The sequence below is a fragment of the Amia ocellicauda genome, chromosome 3 (assembly GCF_036373705.1).
Source record: "Amia ocellicauda isolate fAmiCal2 chromosome 3, fAmiCal2.hap1, whole genome shotgun sequence".
NCBI lineage: Eukaryota > Metazoa > Chordata > Actinopteri > Amiiformes > Amiidae > Amia > Amia ocellicauda.
Genome location: NC_089852.1, coordinates 21,888,124 through 21,911,160, shown reverse-complemented (window position 1 = coordinate 21,911,160; position 23,037 = coordinate 21,888,124). Strand labels below are relative to the sequence as shown.

Here is a 23,037-nt window from a genome sequence, read left to right as displayed (position 1 = left end):
AGTTCAAATGGTTTTTGAAAGGTTGTCTGTAAAGCGTTTTGTCCAACGTGTAATAGGGGTCTCACAGAGTAAAAGGTTGAGAAGTCCTGTTGAAGGCTCTATATGTGCTGGAAGCCTCCTCTTCATGGCCTGGGTGAAGAGGAGAAGGCGTCAGGCATCTGAGCACGTGTGTGTTTCGGTAGCAAGTACACATACATCTGGCAAAAGTCCTTTATCGATTTTTAGAGTGCGCAGATGTTATCACAGGCCCCAGCCAACTCAAATGGCGTTTCTTCTCCTTCCTCTCGCAGCAGGCTATAGAGAGCTGGAGGAAGTGTGCCCTTTTCTGCGGTTCCTCCATTTGTCAACTGCCAGAAATGCGCTTGAGTGCCCTTACTCCTATTCACTGACACCCACCCCAAGCCTGCCACCACACAGCCCCCACATCTACACAAACAGATTTCTTAAGCAAGCATTTTATGGTTCAGATAGAGCGATAAAAGAAGAAAGGAACCCATTTTTGGCGAGGTGGGGAGGTTATTTTAAGAGATGGTGATTTTGCAGATTTGCTTGCCACTGCCTTTTTGATGGCTTGACAGCTGAAGTTATTCTGAGATGAGTAACTCACAGGTGAAAAACTATTAGCGAACAACACAGACCGCTGTAGCCAGGCTAGCACTGACCGCATTACTAATTATATTGTTATTGGACTGAAGCCTGTGAGGTGATTCAAACTTAACTGTAATAAGTGAAATTGTGTGAAGGTTAAGCATTGTAGTTTGAAGGAACAAAAAGTACAGCATGCAGAATACAATACCAAGGAGATCTAGATGATGTATCACGGGATTGGATTGGTGGGAAACATATAGGAGGGGAAGAACCTTTTCAAAAGTGGCCTGGAATTGCAATAGTCAGGATCTTTTCAAGTGAACGCTCAAGTCTGTCCACTTCACTGATGTTGAAGAAATCGATTTCAGGGAGATAGATTCGTGGACTGAGGAAGGTAAACTGTACATAATTTATATGTATGATTATAAAAGTGCTATTGCTTATCAGTTGGGCCAAGCAGTCGACGCCAGCCCTTTTTACAGGATATACAAATGAAGCCGAAAAGCCAACTTTGGATTGCATTTGTAGCTGTCTGTCTACTTTCTCTCAAACCTTGATGACCCTTGGAAGAAGTCGGAGTGATTGGCTGTCGCACATCGAGCCATTGGAGACGTGTATCCCATGCTCGTTCTGTTTCAGCAGCACAGGGTGGTGTTCCACTCCCTGGAGCCTGTGTGGCCCTGGAGTGGATTCACACAGGAAACCCAGACCCCAGACAGGAATCCCAGACCTCTGATCCTGTTGCTGGTTCTCTGTCCTTCTCCGCCACCCTGTATTTTGAACTGAACTAATCAGTCCACAGTGACCCTGTCTTTGAAGGCCTGGAAATTAAGTAGCTCATCTACCATTGAGTGGGTTTGATACAGTGGGAAAGAAATGGAAGCAGGCCGCTATAGGTGCAGTGCTGCTTACTGGAAGGCAGTGTGTTCAGTCTGGGGCTGCTGTGTGGTTAATGTGCCGTGTGGAAGACTGCATTTAGTCCTTAAGTAACTGCAGGGCAAGAAAACATTTTTAGTCCCCTGGATTGCTGATGACAAGTGATTAATTATTCATTGACTTATTTATCTATTTATCCTTCTATTACTTTGCACCACAGGAGCAAAGCAGGACGTTTGCAAAGCATGCCATTGGCAGCTCGTGTGTGTCTACGTGCGGGTGTACAGTCGGGACATATTTCATGTGCATCTTAATGCCTGCTGCATGGAAAGAACCCAAACAACCATGGCTCACCTCCACCTTCCTGCACCCTGCACCCATGTGAAAGTCCCTGCTTGGTAATCCTGGCATCACCTCAATTTCTGTGCCACCCATCTGTGTGAGAGCGTGAGCAGCGTTCATGTGGGAGAGCAGGACGTCGATTGCAATGAGCCTTTGGGCAGAGGGGAGAAGTGGGGGTGGGGGAGTGTGCCTGATCGATACTGATGTAATTAAGGATTATTGCAGTAGCCAGGCTGCTGTTGCTGTGACTATGGAGAGTGGCTGGGTGGGACCTGCAATGGTGGTTAGAGACTAGAGCTTAGTAAAAACTGTACTGAGGTTAATAGGTGGCATGCAATGTGAGGGTGCTGCACACATCCTGAGAAGGATGGTCCTGCCAGAACAGCCCTCTCAGCCTTCCTGTCGGCTCTTTTGTGCAGGTTTTACAGCTGAGGTGTTCGGTGCAAGTAACCCTGGATAAACGCATCAACCAGATCCAAGAATAAATAAGGTCTCCACTGACTGTCATTTTGCTTTTTGATTTAGAAGCCAAACATACATGGAAACTGCACCTGACAGGGGAGCACAATGTTTTAATAATTACCTGATCAAATGGCAGTGAGGAAGAGCATGAAGTACTAATGCCAGCCCCACCTGTCTTGGTGTCAGAGGTGCAGTGGGTGTTTGGAGCAGAATGAGGAGAGACAAATAAGGCTGCATACTGAAGTGGGTCAAACTTGACAGCACCACAATCAATCTGTCCTGTCACAAGCGTTTTCCTCCAGTCTGTCAGCTGATGTAGCACATCTGCTTACGCTGGTCCTTAAGCAGTCCTTGTACCTTCAGATCCCACTGCACAGCGCTTACTTTGCTAGTCTAGTACAGGCACAGTGTTAGAATGACCTGCCCACCTTTGCTATCATTGCCTCGTCTGACCTGCTAGCTTTTCGGAGGATGGAATCTGGTGCCTCTTACAGGGCGTCTTTATTTCCCAGGGGGCAGTGCAATGACCAGCGGGCTTTGAAATGAATAGGAATGTGCTGCTCTGATCTGAATAGGGTGTAACCATGAGATCAAATTAAAACGAAACTTCTACATTTCACGAAGTTTTTTATTGAGGTTCTACATTTTTTTCCAGTCCTCTATGTTGTGGTTGCAGATCTGTCATTTAACTCAGCAACTTTGTTTCACACTGACAGATAGAGCACTGTATGCATTAGGTTTGATTGAAGGAAGCAGCCCTTTTGGAAGTGGAAGGGGGAGGGGATGGATGATAAAGTCAATCATCACCCAGGAGTAAAACTTAGCAGTGATACACACAACTGGGTCAGATTGGAAGCATATTCATATCAATAAATTAATTGAATTGTGTCTGAGTCAATCTCCCCCATGTGGTGCTTTTAATACAAAGTGTTTGTGTTTGTTGCACAGCAGACATAACTTCAGTTGGAAGTGGCGTTTTGAAACCAGCCCCTGCCCTTCCCTTCAGGTTTTTGCACAACCACTTGAAGTCAGTTCCACCCTGCCTCAGGAAACAGCTCTTAGTACTGCTGACAGGAAACTGTATTTAAAATGCAGGGAGGGGGAGTTGGGTGTGTGTGAGTGAGGTAATCAAGGCCTTCATGCCACACACCTCTCACTTCTAAAACCAGTGTGGCTAATTTCCCATCAGCCCCCACAACAACAATCAACAACCGCCCAACCCCACCCACCCAATAGAGAGACAAGCGGTTTGTGAATACAAAAGTGCTCAGAAAAGATTAAGGCTTGCCTATGTATATGAGCGGGGTGGGGGGTTTAGATGAAGTGAGTCAAAGAAAGCATTGTACACCTACAAACAGCATCGATCAGGCAGTTCATCCGTCAGACTCCTCCAGATGTGAATAACTTCTACGATCCCAAGACCTTTTCCAGCCGAGCTGCTGAATTACCTTGCCCAGCCAGTCTTGATTGTTTGATCTGAGTATCGCCAGCCCTGTGAAGGCACCAGCTAGTTTCAGTCCTTGATCTACTTACGCTGAATATCCAGGGATAGCCGTCTCGCTTTGGTCCTGTGAATTAAATATTTATATTTGTTTGCCATGGGGGGAGCTTTGTATTTCTCGGTAGATTGAACACTACTAGAAAATGTCAAAAACAGAAATTCAGCACATGTACAGATGTCTCTGCCTTATCCACTCAAACAGCTGACACAGGAAGTCACCATCCTTCACATGGTGCCATTGAGGCAATAAGGAAAATGCAATGTGAATACCATGTGCTGTTTTAAAATAGATATGCCCTTTGTTTTGAAGACCAGACACTTCTCCTTTTTTGCTTGACCATTGTTCGTGATCTCTGAATCATGTTCCACATTAAAAGGGAAATGACTGGTAATGATAATACGTAAGTGAGTGTTAACCCTTGTGTTAAATACACATTGTGGCATTGTGGCAAAGCTTGGCACAGTGGGGTCTGCAGCCAGCGGAAATTAATGGAAAGATCCATATGATCGTATGGTACTTCTCTAACCGAGCGCAGTCACATGCAGGTTATTGATCGAGTGCAGGTCAGTGTGCATGAGTGGGGAGGCATGAGGCAAGGCCATGACTTGGGGGTGTGGTGCTGAATAACTAGGACAGAGAGTGGCCCTCTCTCGCTCCATTGACCTCTATTGATTTACAGCAGCAACAGCACCACAGCAGTGTACAGAGCACAGCTGTATATACATTTGTATAAGATTTTACACTTGATAAGCCTTACTGATTTGTGTTTATGAAATGTTTATGAAATGTTTGTGAAATGCCGTATGTTGTGTCTGCGATCTGTTATGTTGGATGCTCGCATGACCAAACATCGAGATAAATTCCTAGTACATGCAAATGTATATGGCAAACAAAATTGATTCTGATTCTGATACAGCAGAGTTCCTTAATTTAGATCCTTGATGATGTCATTGTTTTAATTCCAGTGTAGTTAGATCATCAATGTCCAGAATCACTTTTGTTGGATCTTTTGAGTCATTTTCCTAAGAGATACCTTTCATACTGAACTTTTTCTGGGTTGTAAAGCACCTTGACATATTTTAGATCATATATGCACCATTGTATTAGAACTGTGATTGATTGATTTGTTGATGCTGGTGCTCCCAGGGGGTGCAGCTGAAGACCAATGGACATTGACATTGAATCCGGCCTATGTACTGTAGATGCACTTGATTCCTTGAAACTTGAAATAGTTAATTACACTTTATTGAGTGTATTAAAATCGTGCTGGAACTTTCTTAAGTGATACTAATGAATCAGCATCCAAACAATGGGTACATATTTTACCTCCTTCATTTTAAAACGGCCTCAAGCAGATGCTGCGGAGGTCAGCTGGGTTGGTTGCTGTAGGACAATCACGTCATTTTAGCATGTTCAGCATACACTCGACTTAAGAGACAAGTTAGGGGGTGGATGTGTATGTTTGTCCTTGAGCCCCAGTCTCCTGCTGCCTATCCCAATTCCAATCTCCACAAGAGACTAAATTTAGTCTCCCACCAGGGTGCTGCTGTTTATTTTTGGGAACAGAAAGGAGCCCGAGGCACAGGCAATGCAGATTGTTCCTCCCTGACCTGTGAAGTAAAATATAGGACACCTTCGCAGTATTAATGAGCCACAGCTCCAGCGGGAAAAGGAGAGAGGGAGAGAGAGACAGAAAGAGAGAGGGAAGGAGAGAGATTGGCATCCTTGATCACATGTCTCCAGAGGGGCAGCACCAATATCCCAGACACTGCAGGACTGGGTGCAATGCAGTACTCATTCATAACTTCACATGTCTGATCGACACTCTCCTCCAAAATGATTGCTGAAGGAGAGAGAGAGAGGGAGGGAGAGAGAAAGGGGGAGAGAGAGGTTGAAACGCCAGAGTGCTGGAGTCGTATTCGTCAAGGAGACTGCAGCACACTCGGGCCACAGCGTAAGAGCAGAGCTGTTATAGGAGGAGAAGGAGGGATACTGATGTTACAGCACAGCCTTTCACACTCATGTTGGTGTCTTACAGTTGGTCATGTTTGCTCAGGTGATCCGTTGGGCCCTGTAGTCCGGAGATGTGTTGTCTCAATGTGAAAGCAATCTTCTCTGTCCCTCAGTTACATGGTGAAGTTAAGGTATTTTTGCTTGTGTTTCGTGTAGCTATTGTTTGACCCTCGTGTCTGTTTATTTTCTGTGTTGTGTCTGATTCGGAGCCTCCATTCCTCACTATCCTGCCACAATGACCTAAAGTATGTTGCGCAATGCCAAGCAACAGAAAAAGAAGCAATAATGGTCTACTGTTAATTATATTGGCACTTCCAAAAGAGATTTGCACAGTACAGTGGCACCACTAAGGAGATATAGTGTAACGGGAGCCACTTTAACTGGCTAGTGTGAGGCAGGTGGGAGATGGGAACCAGCTGGTTTGTACATCATGGTTCTGTCATTCAAACTGCCATTTTCAAGGGGGTGTCAGACCTTACACCACGGAGCATGTTTACACTGTTGAATGTCGTCCCAGTTGTTTACTTTGTCACCAATGAAATGCTTTGATGTCCAAGGCTTTCTGATGTGGTGGTTGCTGCACTGCAGACACTTGCTGACCTGGCCCCCCTCAATGCTGCGAGGTGTAATAATGTCGCCCTGAAGAGTGACTGAAACACCTCCATATTCCCAAACTGATAAAGAAAAGGGATGTGATTGGTCAAGTGGAGTCTTAATCACATTCTCCTTGCTTAATTTAGGTGCTACACAGTGGAATGTCAAGAATTGTGATATACTTTACAAAAAAAAATGGGTTTCTCAAGATTTGTCCATCCTGAGGCCTGTTCTGCATTTTGAAGCTGCCAGCAACAGTGACAATTGTGTAAATTGCAATTGCTGTACTTAATGAAGTCCAGTTACCACACATCTTTTGCTTTACTCAGATCTTTTTTTTTTATTTTTTTTTTTTTTTTTAAACTCAAAGTGTGAAAAGGAAATGTCATAATGAACGTTGAGCAGAAGGAAACGATACATACACTGTGGACAGATAATAGTCAGAAGTTTTTTGGGGGGTGGGAGTGGTGGTGTGTTTGGTAAGGTTACAGGAAACAGAGAGGGCTCTATCTGTCACTGTTTAAGTGGCGATATGTTGTATGAAGAATCCCCTGTGTTTGGCTTGAATTGATGGTCAGTGCAAATCTCACTTCAGTAACGGTGAATGCGCCGATGTTACCATGGCTTCCAACTCCATCAGTGCAGACGATGAGGTCATACATTTCATGTCGGATGACTCATAACTTCAGATAGTTCTGTGACATCATTCTTTGATCTTTCACTAGAAGCTACCCATAAATGTTAAAACTACCCTATCTAAATTCCTTGTAAGCCAATTTTTTTTTTCCTTCGGTTTAATGTACTCCTTATAATATCCCTTTTCAAATTAAAAATCTTGCAGATGGATAATCAAATAAATAAACTGGTTAATCCACAATAGCTCAGTTAATGTATCAAGTGTTACTCGGTAGCTTCATATGATTGACATCCAGTTAGTTAAACTTTCAAGGTGAAAACTGTTGAATCTTTTAAGGATGTTATCCACAGTTTCCTGTACCTAATGCTATGAAAAGAATATACAAAGGCAGTTACTTATAAGGGTGGAGCTCAACTGTAATAGATCTGAATCTTCTACATACTCTAGAGCTTAAAATAATATTCTGTTGTTGTTTTTTCTTTTTCTGTGTATCTATTTTTATTTTCTTTCAGAATTTGATTCAGGATTTCAGTCCTTCACGGCGTAGTGTGTTACCAATTGTTTTCTTGGTGACTATGGTCCCAGCTGCCTTGAGATCATTAACAAGATCCTCCCGTGTAGTTCTGGGCTGATTCCTCACTGTTCTCATGATCATTGAAACTCCACGAGGTGAGATCTTGCATGGAGCCCCAGACCGAGGGAGACTGACAGTTATTTTGTGTTTCTTCCATTTGCGAATAATCGCACCAACTGTTGTCACCTTCTCACCAAGCTGCTTGGTGATGGTCTTGTAGCCCATTCCAGCCTTGTGTAGGTCTACAATCTTGTCCCTGACATCCTTGGACAGCTCTTTGGTCTTGGCCATGGTGGAGAGTTTGGAATCTGATTGATTGATTGCTTCTGTGGACAGGTGTCTTTTATACAGGTAACGAGCTGAGATTGTGCACCTAATCTCAGCTCGTTACCTGTATAAAAGACACCTGGGAGCCAGAAATCTTGCTGATTGATAGGGGATCAAATACTTATTTCCCTCATTAACATGCAAATCAATTTATAACTTTTTTGAAATGTGTTTTTCTGGATTTTGTTGTTGTTATTCTGTCTCTCACTGTTAAAATACACCTACCATTAAAATTATAGACTGATCATTTCTTTGTCAGTGGGTAAACGTACAAAATCAGCAGGGGATCAAATAATTTTTTCCCTCACTGTATGTGACTGTCTGAGTGATTCGCTGAGATGTTAATCTGCTAACCGGGAGCCAGCTTTATCATAGTCTTCACCGGCCAATCATAGACATATATCCCAGTTACACCACAGTTAGCAAAATGGCCATTGTCATTTGTTTTTGTCAGATTCAGCTTCATGGACTTTAGGTGTTGGCTGTGTACAGGTATACAGACCTGACTAGTTTTCTGCCAGTCAACAAGCTACGCACCAGCAAAAAGTCCTCATTAGACTGGTTAGAAGTTCATGCAGATACTAGAGGTCAACTCCAGATTTGTGGTTTCCTTTCAGAAGGCTGCTTTCCATTCATGCAGCATGCAAGAAGGTGGCCTGGGTGAGGTTGGTGCCCAAAATGACTAAATGTCTCCATCTCTCTCCTGTCTTCACAGAACTCAATGAACCTGCCCCCAGACAAGGTGAAGCTCCTCAGCCAGTACGACAATGAGAAGAAATGGGAGCTGGTTTGCGACCAGGTAAAAAGACGTGGTCTCACCTTCTATGTTGGTGTTGGGGGACTATTGTCTGACTGTATCTCACTACACAACCAGTAAAGCACAGATGTTATTCAGTTGCACTTTAAGGTGACAATATAGAATGAGAGAACCAGAAGTGTAATTTAACCAGAGGGCCAGGGTAGGTACACAGTGTTTTCTGTCACCATGCTTGAGCGCTGCTGTGATCCAGCAGGAAGACTGCAGCCTGCTGAGCCTCTGACACAAATTCCAGCAAAAACCTGATTTTCCTTAAATGTTTCCAGCTCACATCCAGACCAGGCCCATGCTAACTTGGCTTCTAAGATGTAAACAGTTCAGGCTTTCAGGTAGTAGTGCTAACTACTGTACAAATATCCTACACTGTCTCAGCCAGTGAACAGTTTCTCTTGTGTATTAGGAGCTGTTCCCACATAAGGCTTATTGTCTTCTTGTGAAATCACCTTTCTTATCTTAAAGCTGTGAAATATAGGCATATTGGGGACTTTCTGAATTTAGTTGTCTTCTAGGAAGCAGTGACCCAGTGTGAGAGGGAACTTGAGATGTGTTTAAATGTCTGTTCTCTCATTAACGCAGTGTCCCTGCGTGTGTGCGTGCACAAGGAGGATTTGTGCGTTTATGCAGTGTTTGCGTACTTCCTTCTCATGGAGTTGCAAAGCTTAAAGTGCATTAATCATCAGCACGCACAGACAAACACACACAATAGTCATGCAAGCAAAGATAGCAGTACAGCACAGAAACACGCCCTGTACACTGACGCAGTCCTTTTCACAAGAGTGTGAATAAGCCAGTGAGAGACATGGGTCTACCACACTCCACTTTCATATATTACTTGCATGTTTAACTCCCTGAGAATCTGAACGAACTGTCTCGATTCAGTGCGTGTACCCGGACTGCTTTATCTAACCATCAACGTAAAGTTTTATAAAGGTCTTCGGAAGGTATTTTCTCTCTGTGCTATTTGTCACATCTTTGTAGGTAACCGTGGCAACTGAGGTCAGTGTGGTTGTGTGTTAGCTGACTTCCTGTGACAGGCAGGGGAGGCCAAAGCCTAGCTTTGTATACATGTGGTCTCCATGGAATCCGAACTCTGGCAGGCAACATTTTTTTGGTTTCCGTCATCTTTTCTTTTTGCATGTACACCTTGAGTTTACATCCCCACAACACACTAATGGTTGTCATCACAACAGTTTCACTTTGAAATCACTATGGTTGTGGTGGGCCTGTACAGAAATGGTGGAGGCTAGTAGCATCTTTTGTATGTCTGCTAAGGGGAAGCCATAAGATAAGTCATACATATTTTTAATTTCATTTTACATATATGCAGTGACCGCAAGTTAGTGTCGCAAAAGCTCTGTGGAGCAACTGGGCTGCAGGTGCACCCTCTGCCTCTGGCTAATCTATGGGGCCACCATTTTGTACAGGGGGCCCAGTTTATAGAGAGCCACACATAGTTCTTGTATCCTTTTTGTAACCTACAGTGTAATCTGCCCTGATCAGTGCTGAACAGTATAGTTTCCAGATGTGGATCAGGCAGCTGTGTTTGTTGGAATAGTTGATTGGCTGTGAATATGATCTCCACAGAGTGCACAGCCAGCATGTAATGGGAAATGCAAGAGGATTAACCCAAACCCAGAGAAAGAGCACTGTTGCTTTTTTAGTACCTCCCACACGGAGACAAGGAGGCAATCCTGCTTTATTCCCATTTGAAATCTGCAGATTGGTCAGATCAGAATCTGGACCAGTCCAATCCGTGTGGTTAGCTATCTACTATGTTACTCAGACACACTACATTGTACTGCCCCCTGTGCAATTACAAGCCTGTTACAATCTGTTATTAATATATATATATATATATATATATATATATATATATATATATATATATAATAGTATTATTATTATTATTATTATTATTATTATTATTATTATTATTATTATTATTAATAATTTTGTTCTGAATCTCCCAAACCTGCTTTCTGCATTCTAGATGGAGCGAGGATTGCCTATTACATTTTTCAGATTCAACTTAGATTTTTTTGTTCTAATAAACCACACTGATAATGAATTTAGGTTGTTAGGTTAAAAGCTCAGGCTGCTGAAAATGTGCTGGAGAAGCAAAAAGCTTTTCTTGTTTCTATTTTTTACAATTACCAAAACCCTCAGCAGACATGAAGCAAAACAAAGCTGGACAACCATACCAATTTATATTTTAGTTTAATATAACAGCTGGTTTTGTTTTTTTCTTTTTCTGACTGCTTATGCTACAAATATGAGCCCTCTCCTGCACTGATGTCTCAATTTACCATGAGTGTTCCAGGAAGAGAAAGATGTCCTATATCCTGCAATGGTTCCTGTCAAAACTATATTCCTAGTTCAACTTGCACTCACCTTTGTTTTTCACCATTCCGGACAGTGCTTGTCTTTTTCTTTAAAGACTTAGTATAATTTTAGTAGGGGAAGTGGCTTGGAGAAGTATAATAGAGTAGCAGCCTGGAGTTTATTTCCCTTTTTGAACTTCCTAGCAATTGCATCATGTTTTCAAATCCTTTGTTCTTATGTAGTGTTTTCTTTCTGTTCGATTAGACCTGTTTCAAATACTAGAGATGTGATTTGCGAAATGCCTTTGAGATCCTTAAAAAAAAAAAAAAAAAAAAACACTGCTATGATGAGAGAGACATTTGGTGCTCAATGTGTCCCCCCTCTCCCCAACAGGAGCGCTTCCAGGTGAAGAACCCCCCATCTGCCTACCTCCTGAAAATCAAGAGTTACCTAGACCAGGGTGTGGTCAGCCGCAAGGTGAGTAAAGGGGACAGGACAGGGCGACAACTTGCGTCTTTAATAATTACTTTATTGTCGTCCCTGGATAGACATAGTGCTCCATAGCTTATTTCAGTAAAGGTGATCATGTGCTTATAGTTTTCTAATGGAAGGCCGTAAGAATGTTATGTACCGGGTCAAAGGTCAAATAAAGATGTGTATGGTTCTGATCCCACTGAAGACCAAGCCTGAGAAATAGGAGCTATGCTATTATTTTCCCTCACCGTGAGCTAAAACTGGATTTGTTGCTGATCTGATGCTATTCCCAGAATTCCCAGCATTAATATCCGTCACAGGATGGGGTTACAGGTATGTCAATGTGTTTTGCAGTCCTGGTCTCTCTGCTCTGTGTTTCAGTTTAAGAGACGAGTCCAGGAGTCTACTCAGGTCCTCAGGGAGCTGGAGATCTCCCTGCGCACCAACCACATTGGGTAAGGAGTTGCACCAGCCCACGGCCCTGCCCTGGCCCCCTGCACTACCTGGCCCCCTGATTTTCACTTCTGGGGCAAAACTGCCTCCCTTTCCAGTCCCTCAGATAGATACACTTCCCCTTTCAAACTGTCCTAGCTGTCTCAGTCCCAACACTGGTTCTAGACTGCCTCTCTCCTTTTCTGTCACCTCCCTGCCACCTACCCTGTCCTCCTTCCCCCTCTCTCTTTCTCACTCCATCCTTCAGTTGTTACAGTCTCGTTCAACCACCTTTTTAACCCAAATACACAAAAACAGAAAGTAAATAGTATGTTTACACATCTTCCTTCACTGTAAAAAAAACGTTGACATCTACTTGCAGATGTATGTTGACAAAGGAAGCTTTTCTTTAGACACATGAAAATTAAACTACACACTGGTGCCCATAGTCTGGTACAGACGGTGGGGGTGAGGGTGAGTGCTGTGAGGTGTTTGCTGTACAGGGAGGGTGCCGCAGAGTTGGGAAGCATGTTCGGGAGTCTGACTACTATCCTGCTCTCCCTCAGGTGGGCGCAGGAGTTCCTCAATGAAGAGAACAAAGGGCTGGATGTCCTCGTGCAATACCTGTCCTTCGCTCAGTGTTCTGTCACGTAAGTACAGCCATGTGGCTCTCTTCCCCCTTCACCACCCAGTAGCCAAAGAAAGCCCTGTAACAGAGAAGCGATGCCACTTAGGTGTTTCTAAACCTGGAAAAGACATAGGCTTCTCAGGTGACCTGTAGTGCATGCAGCCCACGGTAAGCCACTAACTTAGAGGGACAGGAAGTCACCTGATGCCAGGAACGTCAAAGGAGGTTGTACAGCTGAGCATGCGATATTTACTCTACTGTTTTAAGGAGAGAGAGTGTTTTGTTGAAAGAACGTGTTAATGAGCACTTTATGAGAATAAGAATAAACACCCCGGTGCAATCCCTCCTTTTGTCACACCTAAGCTATTTCCAGCTGCCTTTTCCTGACTTCAGCAGCACAGATTTAGCCTCAGGAAATATAGAGCAGGTTCAGCACTGGATCAGAGTTTTACCTGGGGTCTTGTGACCTTGGTGTCATGGAATGGCTGGGAGAATTTCTATTTGTTCTGAGTAGGTTATTCTTCTGAGGGCTTAGTCTAGCATTTCAGGGAGAGAGCACCTGTCAGCATCCATGACCATCTCTCCCCCTAGACCTATCCCTTTAGTCCTTCTCCTACAGTTCCAACCATGTCCTCTTAACTTAGTCTTCATGCTGCATCTTAACCTTTAGGGACCCAGTGGACTTATGTCGCATTCAGAGGCCTGGTAAATTGGAATAATATATATTTGTCAAGCCAGTTAAATGTTTTTATCATTCACATCACACTGGGTTCTTAAAGGCTGAAAAGGGATGGCACAGGGCGATTTCTTAATTCCTGGATTGCCGCAGGGTCTTCTGCTTTTATATCTGTGCTCTGTCTCTGAACTGAGGTTACAATAGACCTAATTACCATGGACAGCTAAGCCTTGCATTGGAAATGTGCAGACTAGGGAGTACCTCAGCCATGAAACAACTTCTAATCTCCCTTTCTCCCGCCTGTTTGTCCGTGCACAGGTACGACATGGAGAATGTGGACAATGGGGGCCCAGTGACAGAGAAGACCAAGCCCCTGGAGAAATCAATGGAGGATCTGACCAAGAGTGCGGGCAACTCACCCACCCACAGCGCCAACAAGGCCACACGCCACCTGACTGTCAGGTGAGACGCATTACTACCCCCATCCCATCCCACCACAAACATACACACACCATGACCCCCACACTTCCTTCATACATTCAGGTTGCCCTGCAGAAGTGCAGGTGGTAGGGTGAAAGGTCAGATTCCCACTTCACAGTGACTCTCTAGGCCGAAACGTCACAGGGTTTAGAGTGAAGTGTTTCTCTGTATCTGGGGACGTTAGGTTCTCATCTTCGAGGGCTACAAGGTCTTCTGTTCATGAAATCTACATAATCTCCCGGGTTCTTTACTCAGTTCAGTGGATAAATATTACAGAGTCCAGGTCAAGTCATTGGAGGCCATCCAGCTTTGGGCATTTCCATTGAAACAGAACTTTCAATTGTTTTGTATCTTGAAACACTAGTGTCATATTTGTCCAGTTAGTTTTCTCTTTCTCTGATTCCAAATGAAAACCCTGTGGTCTCCATTGGGGCTAGAGTTGAAGGGAATTCATGTTTGGTTTGGTTCCTCTCATAGACATCTGCTGTGGTTTATTAGCAGCAATCGGACTGCAGTTCTCCCCATGCTCACTGATTGATTGCGTTCAGTGATCCTGACTGAAGTTATTAACAGGGCTGTATAGTGATGGCTTGACATGAATGGTCTGAAGGAATATCACAAGTCCTTTCAGTAAAACAATACCAGGTGAAATTGGAAAGCTTTTCCAGAATAGGAGTGTCTTTGGCGTCCGGTATTTCAAAGTCAAACTATCATTTAAAAAATACACAGACAAAAACATTTTTTAATAGAATTTAATAATAATTAAGTTTCCCTAGTATGCTAGTTATGGTTTCAGTGCTAGTCTGTGACTGTGTCTGTGCCCTTCAATGTGTCCCTGTGGTCTTTCTACTGCTGCTCGGGATGGACGCGGTGTGCCGGTGAGTAAATCACGGTGAGGTGGGCGGGGCAAACGATGCAAACACACACAGCTCTGTACAGCAAGCTGTAGGAATGTCTGTTGGGATTTCAGGACACTGTTTCATCTGCTCCTTGAGATAATCTTTGTTCTTCCTCTTGCATTTTATTTTACTCGGCTTCTTGTGTTTCTCTGTCTTTCAATTTGTTTTGCCTTTTTCTTTTTTCTTTACTTTTCTTTCTTTCTCATTCTTTCTGTCTTGTCTTTTTCTTTCAGCAAGCATTCCTCAAGTTCAAATCCCAGACAATATGCCCCATAGTATAACAGAACCCTTGGCCTTGTCCCAGTGAGAGTGGACAGTGTTTATGGTTCTAAATTATCATATTATGCTATGTGGAAATGGTTTATTTTATATCAGAAACCCAGTGACACAGAGAGTGTTTGCCGAGTTTGCCCTAACCACAGAACTGTGTGCAGTGTGGTTTCCAATCCTTCAGATCTGCATATCATTCATGGGTGTGATGTGACCCTCTAATAATTACTTAATTTCACATTCAGAAGTCCCATAGGAATGAAATGTTCCTTTAATTAATCTCTGAATCAACACCAAGGACACAGTTAGTGCTTTTGCCATCATAACTCGGGTGTCTTCACCTGTTAAATAGTCTCCGGGTTATTCGCTTTTGAATCCCACCGTTTACTGTCTTTGCCTGTGCTGTTCTGGTAGTAGAAAAAAAACATACAAAAAAACTTTCACACGTTTAAATAAAGCAGAAGTCACTCACAGTGGGTGTCTTGCGCAGGAAGATGTGAGCTGTTGAACGATGCAAGCATGGTGTCAAATGGCCAGATGGAGGCGCTCAGTACGTGCCAGTGCCGGTATGATCAGTGCTTCTCTGTGGATGACAGAGGCCAGAATAGAGCTCTTCAGTGCTCCAATACTCAGCTCCATAGGTACACAATACACCAGGAGTTACTTTGTTACTTCTAATAAAACACTGGAGTTGCACAGAGGAGTTGCTGTGAAGCAGCTTAGAGGGATTTAAAGTTGAATTACCCCTAAACTAGACCTATTCAAACAGTGGGGTGTGAAAACTGTTACAGTGCACTTATCTGGTACAGCCAGCTATTTAATTACTTAAAATATATAGTATAGTTGAGTTTAATCAATTAATCAAACCTTTAAAGAGGTGATTATACCAAAATATTGCAATATCCCTGACAATTAGGATGAGATTTGAGGTGGCTAGCTTGAAAGAGGACTATCATAAATAACTCTGAGCAAAGGTATTTTTTAAATACAAAACACATGGCAGAAATAACCTGAACTGCATTTTGTATAAAGAACAAAAACAAAACTCTTAACAGCCATCAGGAAGGGCAGGGGGATGGGGGTAGGCTGCCAGGTTGTGGAGGTGGCTCCCTGCATCACTGTGCTTGCTGTGACGTTGCTGTGTCAGTCAGGCAGTGTACCCTCAGGCCCTGTGTGTGTCTGTGTGTGTGTGTGTGTGTGTATATGTGTGTACGTGTTACAGTATGATTATGGGTGGAGTGTTATGGGCCTGCTTCTGTTTTGGATCCTCACATGCATCAAAGAGCACACAGTCACGCCCAGTGCCCTAGATGTATATGTGTGTGTGTGTGTGTGCAAATTGGTTTTGAAGTCTGAGGCTGCTGGTGCGGATCTGGAGAAAAACAAAATGAATTGGTGATGCAATTGTTCCATTTACATTCATTGTCCTTGACTGGAGAGGACTGCGGGGAATGTGACAGGGTGTAGTCAGTGTTGGTCGGGTGCGAGTTGCTACCCTTGATTCTGACTCCGTTCACTTTTGCCCTCATCCTATGATACGATATCTACCCTAGGGGAATAACACCAAGCACCAAAAGGAGCTGGCCCAAACACCTTTATCTATGCTTGTTTGGCCTTGTGCACCATATAGGGCCTGATGGCAGAAGGCTGATATTAACACTTGAAAGTTTCGGGCACTTCCTTTGAGTTCTGAAGTCAAATTTGCAACAAATAATGTATAGCAGATTTTGCCTTCATTTTAACGCTGTACACTAATTACCATCATGGTTAATGAGATAGCATACAGTCACAAAATCAAATGTTAATCCTCAAATTAATTTCTATCACAGCTCAGTAAAATCATAAATTCCCTGATGGACGCCTGTTCAGGAATGGGCCTGGTCCTTTGCTGCAGAATGACTCTCTGCTGCCCCTTTCAGTGAGAGAGGTGGCAGCTTTGACTGGGAAGAACCTCGAGACAGTCCTGGCCTATCAGGACTGTGAGAGTGTGAATGCTCATGTTTTCCCCTTCTCTCTTGCTTTCTTTCTCTCCCTCCCTCTCTCTTTTTCCTCTCTCTCTCTCTCTCTCTCTCAGGTTCAACTCTCTGCACAGCAGGAAGGCTCTGAGAAATTCCCGCATTGTCAGTCAGAAGGATGACGTGCACGTCTGCATCATGTGTCTCCGTGCCATCATGAACTACCAGGTACGAAAGGAGAAAGACGAGGCTGGATAGGAGAGGTCAGGCATGGACAAGATGTCAGTGATTTCCGGCAGAAGCCTGAGACAACCATAAGTCTGTGTGCCAGCCCTGCATTGTGTACTTAGCGGAAATGGAAACAGGCCACCTATTCACACTGTCTGTGTGTATATGTGTGTGTGCGTATCCGTGTGTCTATGATTGTTCTCTCTCTGCTCCTCTCCTCTCTCCAGTCTGGTTTTAACCTGGTCATGACCCACCCGCACTGTGTGAATGAGATCACCCTGAGCCTCAACAACAAGAACCCCAGGCAAGTCTCGCTTCTCCGGCCCTGTGGTGGACCTCCAGCTCTTTATATTATTGTTATTATTATTTCCTTATTTCTTGCGTCCTGCTTGAGGTGAGCAAAATACAGTGCAAAGTTCCATAACAACAAAGCATTGTGCAAATCCAGCTGGCCTGCCTCACAGCCCGTAGGAAAAATAACCTTTTGAACCTGTTCTGTCTCTGAGCTCCTCTGTGTGTCTGTCTCCTTGTCACTATCTTTCTCTTTTGCTGTCGGTCCCCCCTCCCCCCCATTAGTAAATCAGTTAAATTCAAAAGGCTTTATTGGCATGACTCACATTAGCATTGTGGACTAATCTTTGTACATTGAAACAAAATAAAGTGGATGAAAATGGGTACAGGCCAGTAGAAAATAAAATAAAACCATGGGATGATGCAGTCAAGCTCTCACAGTGAGTTAAATCTGAAGGAATAATATTGATTCTAGCAGTAACAGCAACTATAACAATAACAACAGCGACATTTAAGTCATCCTCATGGTATTAATAATACCTGTAACATTTAACAGAATATGCAATTCTACCTCTCTGACATTTAAGTCTCTTTCTTTCTATTCTCTGTGTGTCCATTTCCCCATCTCTCGCTTTCATTTTATCTGTTCCTCTCCCTGTGTCAGTCTCCCTGACCCTCTCTCTGTCTCTTCTCTCCCCCCATTTGCATCAGTCTCCCTGTCTCTCTTTTTAATCTCTCTCTCTCTCTCTCTCTCTCTCTTTCTCTTTCCTCTCTGTCTCTATCTCTATCTCCCCTCTCTCTGTGCATCAGTCTCGCTGTCTTGGTCCCAGCCGGTGCTACAATGGCTCAGTGTCAGGGCAGCCAGTCGCTATTGGCACAAGATTAACCCTCTGTGCTCCTCTCCACAGGACAAAGGCCCTGGTGCTGGAGCTATTGGCTGCGGTGTGCCTGGTCCGGGGAGGGCATGACATCATTCTGTCCGCCTTCGACAACTTCAAAGAGGTCAGGGGCGTCTCTTTACTCCTCTGCCCTGTTTCTCCTGCATTGCTGCCCCACTAAAGGATTACAGTGCAATATACTTGGACAACTAGATTGTTAACCGTGGAACACAGTTAACCAAACCCAGTGGTGCTTGCGATCAGTTTTGTAAAGGGGAGAGTCAGGGAGTGGCTGAGAGCAGAGAGAAGGTCCAGCTGGATTGTGATTAGGCCAGTTGTGAGGGGGCCCTGGGAAGGATCATTATTTATTCATTTTGCATGACACGTATACGAGATCTGCACAAGCAGAATGTAATCAAAACCCTATTTGCAGTGGTCCAATGCATCACATACTACTGCATGTGTGGCACACAAAGAATGAGGTACAAAGCAGGCACAAACGAGGGCAGAATGACCAGTGAGACTAGGAAGGATTGCTAGGTGCTCAGAGGAGGTACAGTCCTAATGTGGCCCCCTCCCACAGCCTCCCCTATTGGTCACTTCAGCCACAACATGGCTATGGGCTTTAATTTCTTCGGGCCCTGCACAGTAGCACAGTATTTGGGTGTTGAGTGTGAGGCATACTGGGAATGGGGTGGTTGACATGCCGCTCATTCTTGCCAGCTCTGGGGCTGCTGCTGTTTTGGCCCCCACCCCCCCTCAGCTGTCTGTCCAGCTGTCTTGCTGAGCAGATTGGGTGCGGGAGGGCTTTCCCCAAACCAGTACACGCCACATGCCACAGCTGACATTTGACCCTCCCAACTACCTCCTCCTCCTGCTCCCTGCTGTGGAGTAACAGGGCAGCCACAGGCTAAACTTAGAAACACAAGCAGGTGGGGCGAGTTTTTATTAGGATGGGGACGGCCGGGGAGGGGTTCATTCATCCAAATGGCCTTGCTTTGCCGGAAGGCTATTTTTAAAGCTCTTTCTATTCTCTAGTCTAGTCATTTGGCCGGGTTTATTTTTAACTGCACATACCCGTCTTTCCAGACTTAGCAGCCTTTCATCTCGTCGATGCATTCCAGTCATTCGGCTGCTGTGCTGAAAGAAACTAGAATTGAGTGAGATCAGAAAGAAATAAGAAAGGGTCACGGATGAGTCAATTGTTTCTAGTTGCTAATTTCATCCAGTTGTTTCATGGGGGAATCTTGAAAGTCAGGGTAGATTATCCCAGACTCACCCAAATCTCAGTGTAAAGAAATGCCTCCTCTTTTTATTCCAGAATGTACCTCTTTTTGATTTCCACTTGTGACCGCTCACCCCAGTCTTATTATTGACCTACTAAGGCCTAAGCTTCTCGGACAGTCAGCATAGTTTTAAGACTATTGCCCAGGAGCTTTGGAAAGCAGACAGCATCTATCTGCTGAGCCCCTGACTGCACAATGTAGGCAATGTGTGTCAGGCTACTGGAGGAATGCCAGTGAAGGGTGTGGGGGGGTGCGTGGGCGTGTGGGTGTGTGCCAGTGTAGATCGTGTGTCCTCTATGGGGGGGGTTCATCGCGTGGGCATTGTTTTGGGTCCCATCTGGCAGGCAGTCATGCTGCATTATTCAGTCTGTGTGTGAGCAGGCAGGAATGATTGCCTTTAACTGTTAAACTGCTACAGACAGCGTAAGCCAAGGACCATAACCCCTTCTGTGCCTGATGCACAGCAGTAATGGACAGTTCCTGTTTTCATTGGCCAGTGTTAAAAGAACCATGGAGCAAACTGTCTGGCCATGTCATTGAGGCTCATTCTCTGGGATCCATCAGGAAACAGCTGATAAATTTGTTCCTTGCAAGCAAACAGGCAAAGCAAGCCTCCTCTCTTTGTCATCAGGCTGGAAATAAAGAATAGAAACCTTGCAAAAGCAGTCTGCCGAACTATAAATCTACTCCTTGGCCCTAGAGTCTGTCACGTCCTTTATTGACGCCTGAGATTCATGGCCGGTCGGTTCCCCAGAATCTTCCATCTCCTAAATTGCAGCTGCACTCATATTGGCTTTCAGGTCCTTGTGTTGATGTGGAGAGCAGTGACTCGACTCTTTCTTGCAGACTGTCAGTGTGGGGGTTTGCGCTGGCTGTGGGCTGCACAGACTCTCCAATACAGACCGTCCCAAAAAAACGCGCTGGTGGGAGCAGATCCCTCTAGTTAGACAACTTCCTCTTAAAGGAGTGCTCTCCCACTCAAGCATGCAAATCTCAGATGACATCTTTTGGCTTGCATTTTTAAGGCCTCTTCTACTCACAGGTCATGTATGAGTTTGTATTTTTCATTGCTGTGCGAAACGTGTTGTGTCAGTGTCAGGTTATTGCCACGACTGCAGGGTTGGCTTATATCCTTTTACAGAGGCAGCTGTGATCTTCAACTGCGAGTGTTTTGTCTGTAGAGGATAGACATCCAACGTACTGCCTGGCTGTCACACAACCTAACACAATCAATTATCCATCCTATAAATCACCCAGCTGCTGTCCACATATCCACAACACCACGTACACATAACAACAGGACAAAATGTGTTCTGTGGATTGGAAGTCAGGTTACAGTTTTGGGGTGATTTAATCTGGTTTGCTTCTCATGTTGCAAGGCCCAAAAAGTAGGGCTCTATCCTGCAGTCAGAAACTCAAGTCCCCCCCCCAGAAAGTGGGTGTCAGTCTGGGGACTCCCAATTCACTGGACCAGTGATATTATCTACTCAGGGCACAGCAGGGGTCTAAAAGTCCCAATATTTTTGGTTGCTGTGGTGTCCAGTTCAAAGAGCAACTATTTATCAGAGAAGGAACTGATCTGAGCATTAACAGCCCCAGATCACTACATCAGAAACTAGGCCACACTCCCACCTTGTGGTCAGACATGGCTCGGCAGCTCATTGTAGGGAATGTGTTGTAATCTGTGTGTTAAATCTGTGTAACTGCTCTGTAACACCTTGTTGGGAAGCATGCCACAGCCAATAAAAAAATATTGATTGGCCATAGCAGCCGCAGTTCTCTGTGGAACGATGGGTGTAAGTTTGGAATGTCTCAACCGTTGTGTTTGTGTGTGTCTCTGCAGGTGTGTGGAGAGAAGAACCGCTTTGAGAAGCTCATGGAGTATTTCTCCAATGAAGACAGCAACATTGACTTCATGGTGAGTATCTCCACACCAGCCTAAATGTGCAGCAGTTACAAACCAGGCCATCGCTTACAGCAGAGGGTATTGTAGTACAGTAACTGCCTTTTTTGTGAGCCAGAACACATAAGAATAAAACTTTTGCCCTTTAGCTTATTCATCCACTACATAAGGTCTGTCTTTTTCCATCAACCAGAACCATAGATAGAACTTGCAGTCAGCACCTGGGGTCCTCAAACTGGGGTCCTCAGAGATAGCTGAAGGGAGGGTAACCGTAGAGATGCCTGTCGAAGACATCTCAAACTCTTTTCCTAGAGCGCTGTGGAGTCTGTGGAGGCTTCAGTTCCAGCTGGAGCTCTCAATTACTTAATTGAGCCAGTTATGTGATCAATTAGACATGCATAAGGTCATTCAAAGGTCGTGGCTTAAAAGATTCTTGGGCTACCTGTAGCATAATTTGCAGTATAGAGAATAGTATTTAATTAAGTCAGTTCATCAGCTAAAGAGATCAATTCAGTTACTGGTTAGCTGGAATGAATGTTCGAAGACTTGTATAAGGAATAGACAGGCCTGTCTATCTGCTAGTTAGTCACTGAGCAAGTTACTATTCCTACATGTGCTCTGTCCTTCAGATCAGACAGAAAGTCATGGTCCCATTGAGAGTCCGTGTTGTTCAGTCCTTAGTCAAACTGTTTAAAAGCAACAGTGGGAGTCACTCTTATTATTGTTGTCATGGTTCTGGTGGTGACCTGATGGCTGTGTGCTCTGCCTGCAGGTGGCCTGTATGCAGTTCATCAACATCGTGGTCCATTCTGTGGAGAACATGAACTTCCGCGTGCACCTGCAGTACGAGTTCACTCAGCACGGCCTGGACCAGTATCTGGAGGTGAGACCCGGCCCGGCTCTGTGTTTCTGTCACACAACGGCTTTTTACAGGATGGTGCCCAACTACATGGCACAACCTCAGAGTGGGACTGACTGCGATTTCTGTGGAAGCATATGAGCCCTAAACCAAAGTCCTGAAAATTACAAACTTGTACCCGCTGGCATTTTGGTTTATAAGTAGTATAGCTGAAAGTGGCTTCTGACAATAGGTTATGCGGCTTTACAAGAGTGCAGGTTTGTGATTTGTGATTCGAGGCAGGTCAAAGCTTTCATTTGATCTAGGCCTGGGTTGCTTAGCCTTTGGCACAGAGAAATTGAAGCTCTTGTCTCACTATTAAAAACAGTATGATAACTGGGATAAAGACATTAGAAAATTGCATAAATATAATAGTACTTTATGATGCGTCTCTAGGGCACATAGTGTAGTAACTGCAGGATCCACTTGCCACTTGCATAACACACCTTGACAATTGGATAAGTTCAGTATTAAATGCAGCAGCTTTTCCCCTAAAGTAGTACATTGGATTCAGTGTTTTTAGGTACTGTGTGCAACCCTCTTAACATCAAGCAATGCCTAAGGGGTTGCCCATCTAGCCACAGGGCTGCAGGCTGATGTGCTACCCTGAATGTATTCCTGTTATAGGCTGGGCTGTGTGGTGTGTCGAGTGGGGGGATCTGACACTATGTTGCTCTCTCTGTCT

General features: G+C 44.4%; 1 protein-coding gene across 3 annotated transcripts in view; it reads left to right on the top strand.

Annotated features, from left to right (window-relative positions):
- Nucleotides 1-23,037, top strand: part of fmnl1b (formin-like 1b) — a 47,259-nt gene that overhangs the window by 11,213 nt on the left and 13,009 nt on the right. For all 3 annotated transcript variants that reach the window (XM_066698480.1, XM_066698479.1, XM_066698481.1), the window contains 10 exons: nt 8,631-8,714; nt 11,448-11,531; nt 11,910-11,983; nt 12,527-12,610; nt 13,583-13,726; nt 16,988-17,096; nt 17,324-17,400; nt 18,296-18,389; nt 21,395-21,469; nt 22,227-22,337. In XM_066698480.1, coding sequence (XP_066554577.1) covers nt 8,631-8,714; nt 11,448-11,531; nt 11,910-11,983; nt 12,527-12,610; nt 13,583-13,726; nt 16,988-17,096; nt 17,324-17,400; nt 18,296-18,389; nt 21,395-21,469; nt 22,227-22,337 — 936 coding nt within the window. The remainder of the gene's footprint in view (nt 1-8,630; nt 8,715-11,447; nt 11,532-11,909; nt 11,984-12,526; nt 12,611-13,582; nt 13,727-16,987; nt 17,097-17,323; nt 17,401-18,295; nt 18,390-21,394; nt 21,470-22,226; nt 22,338-23,037) is intronic.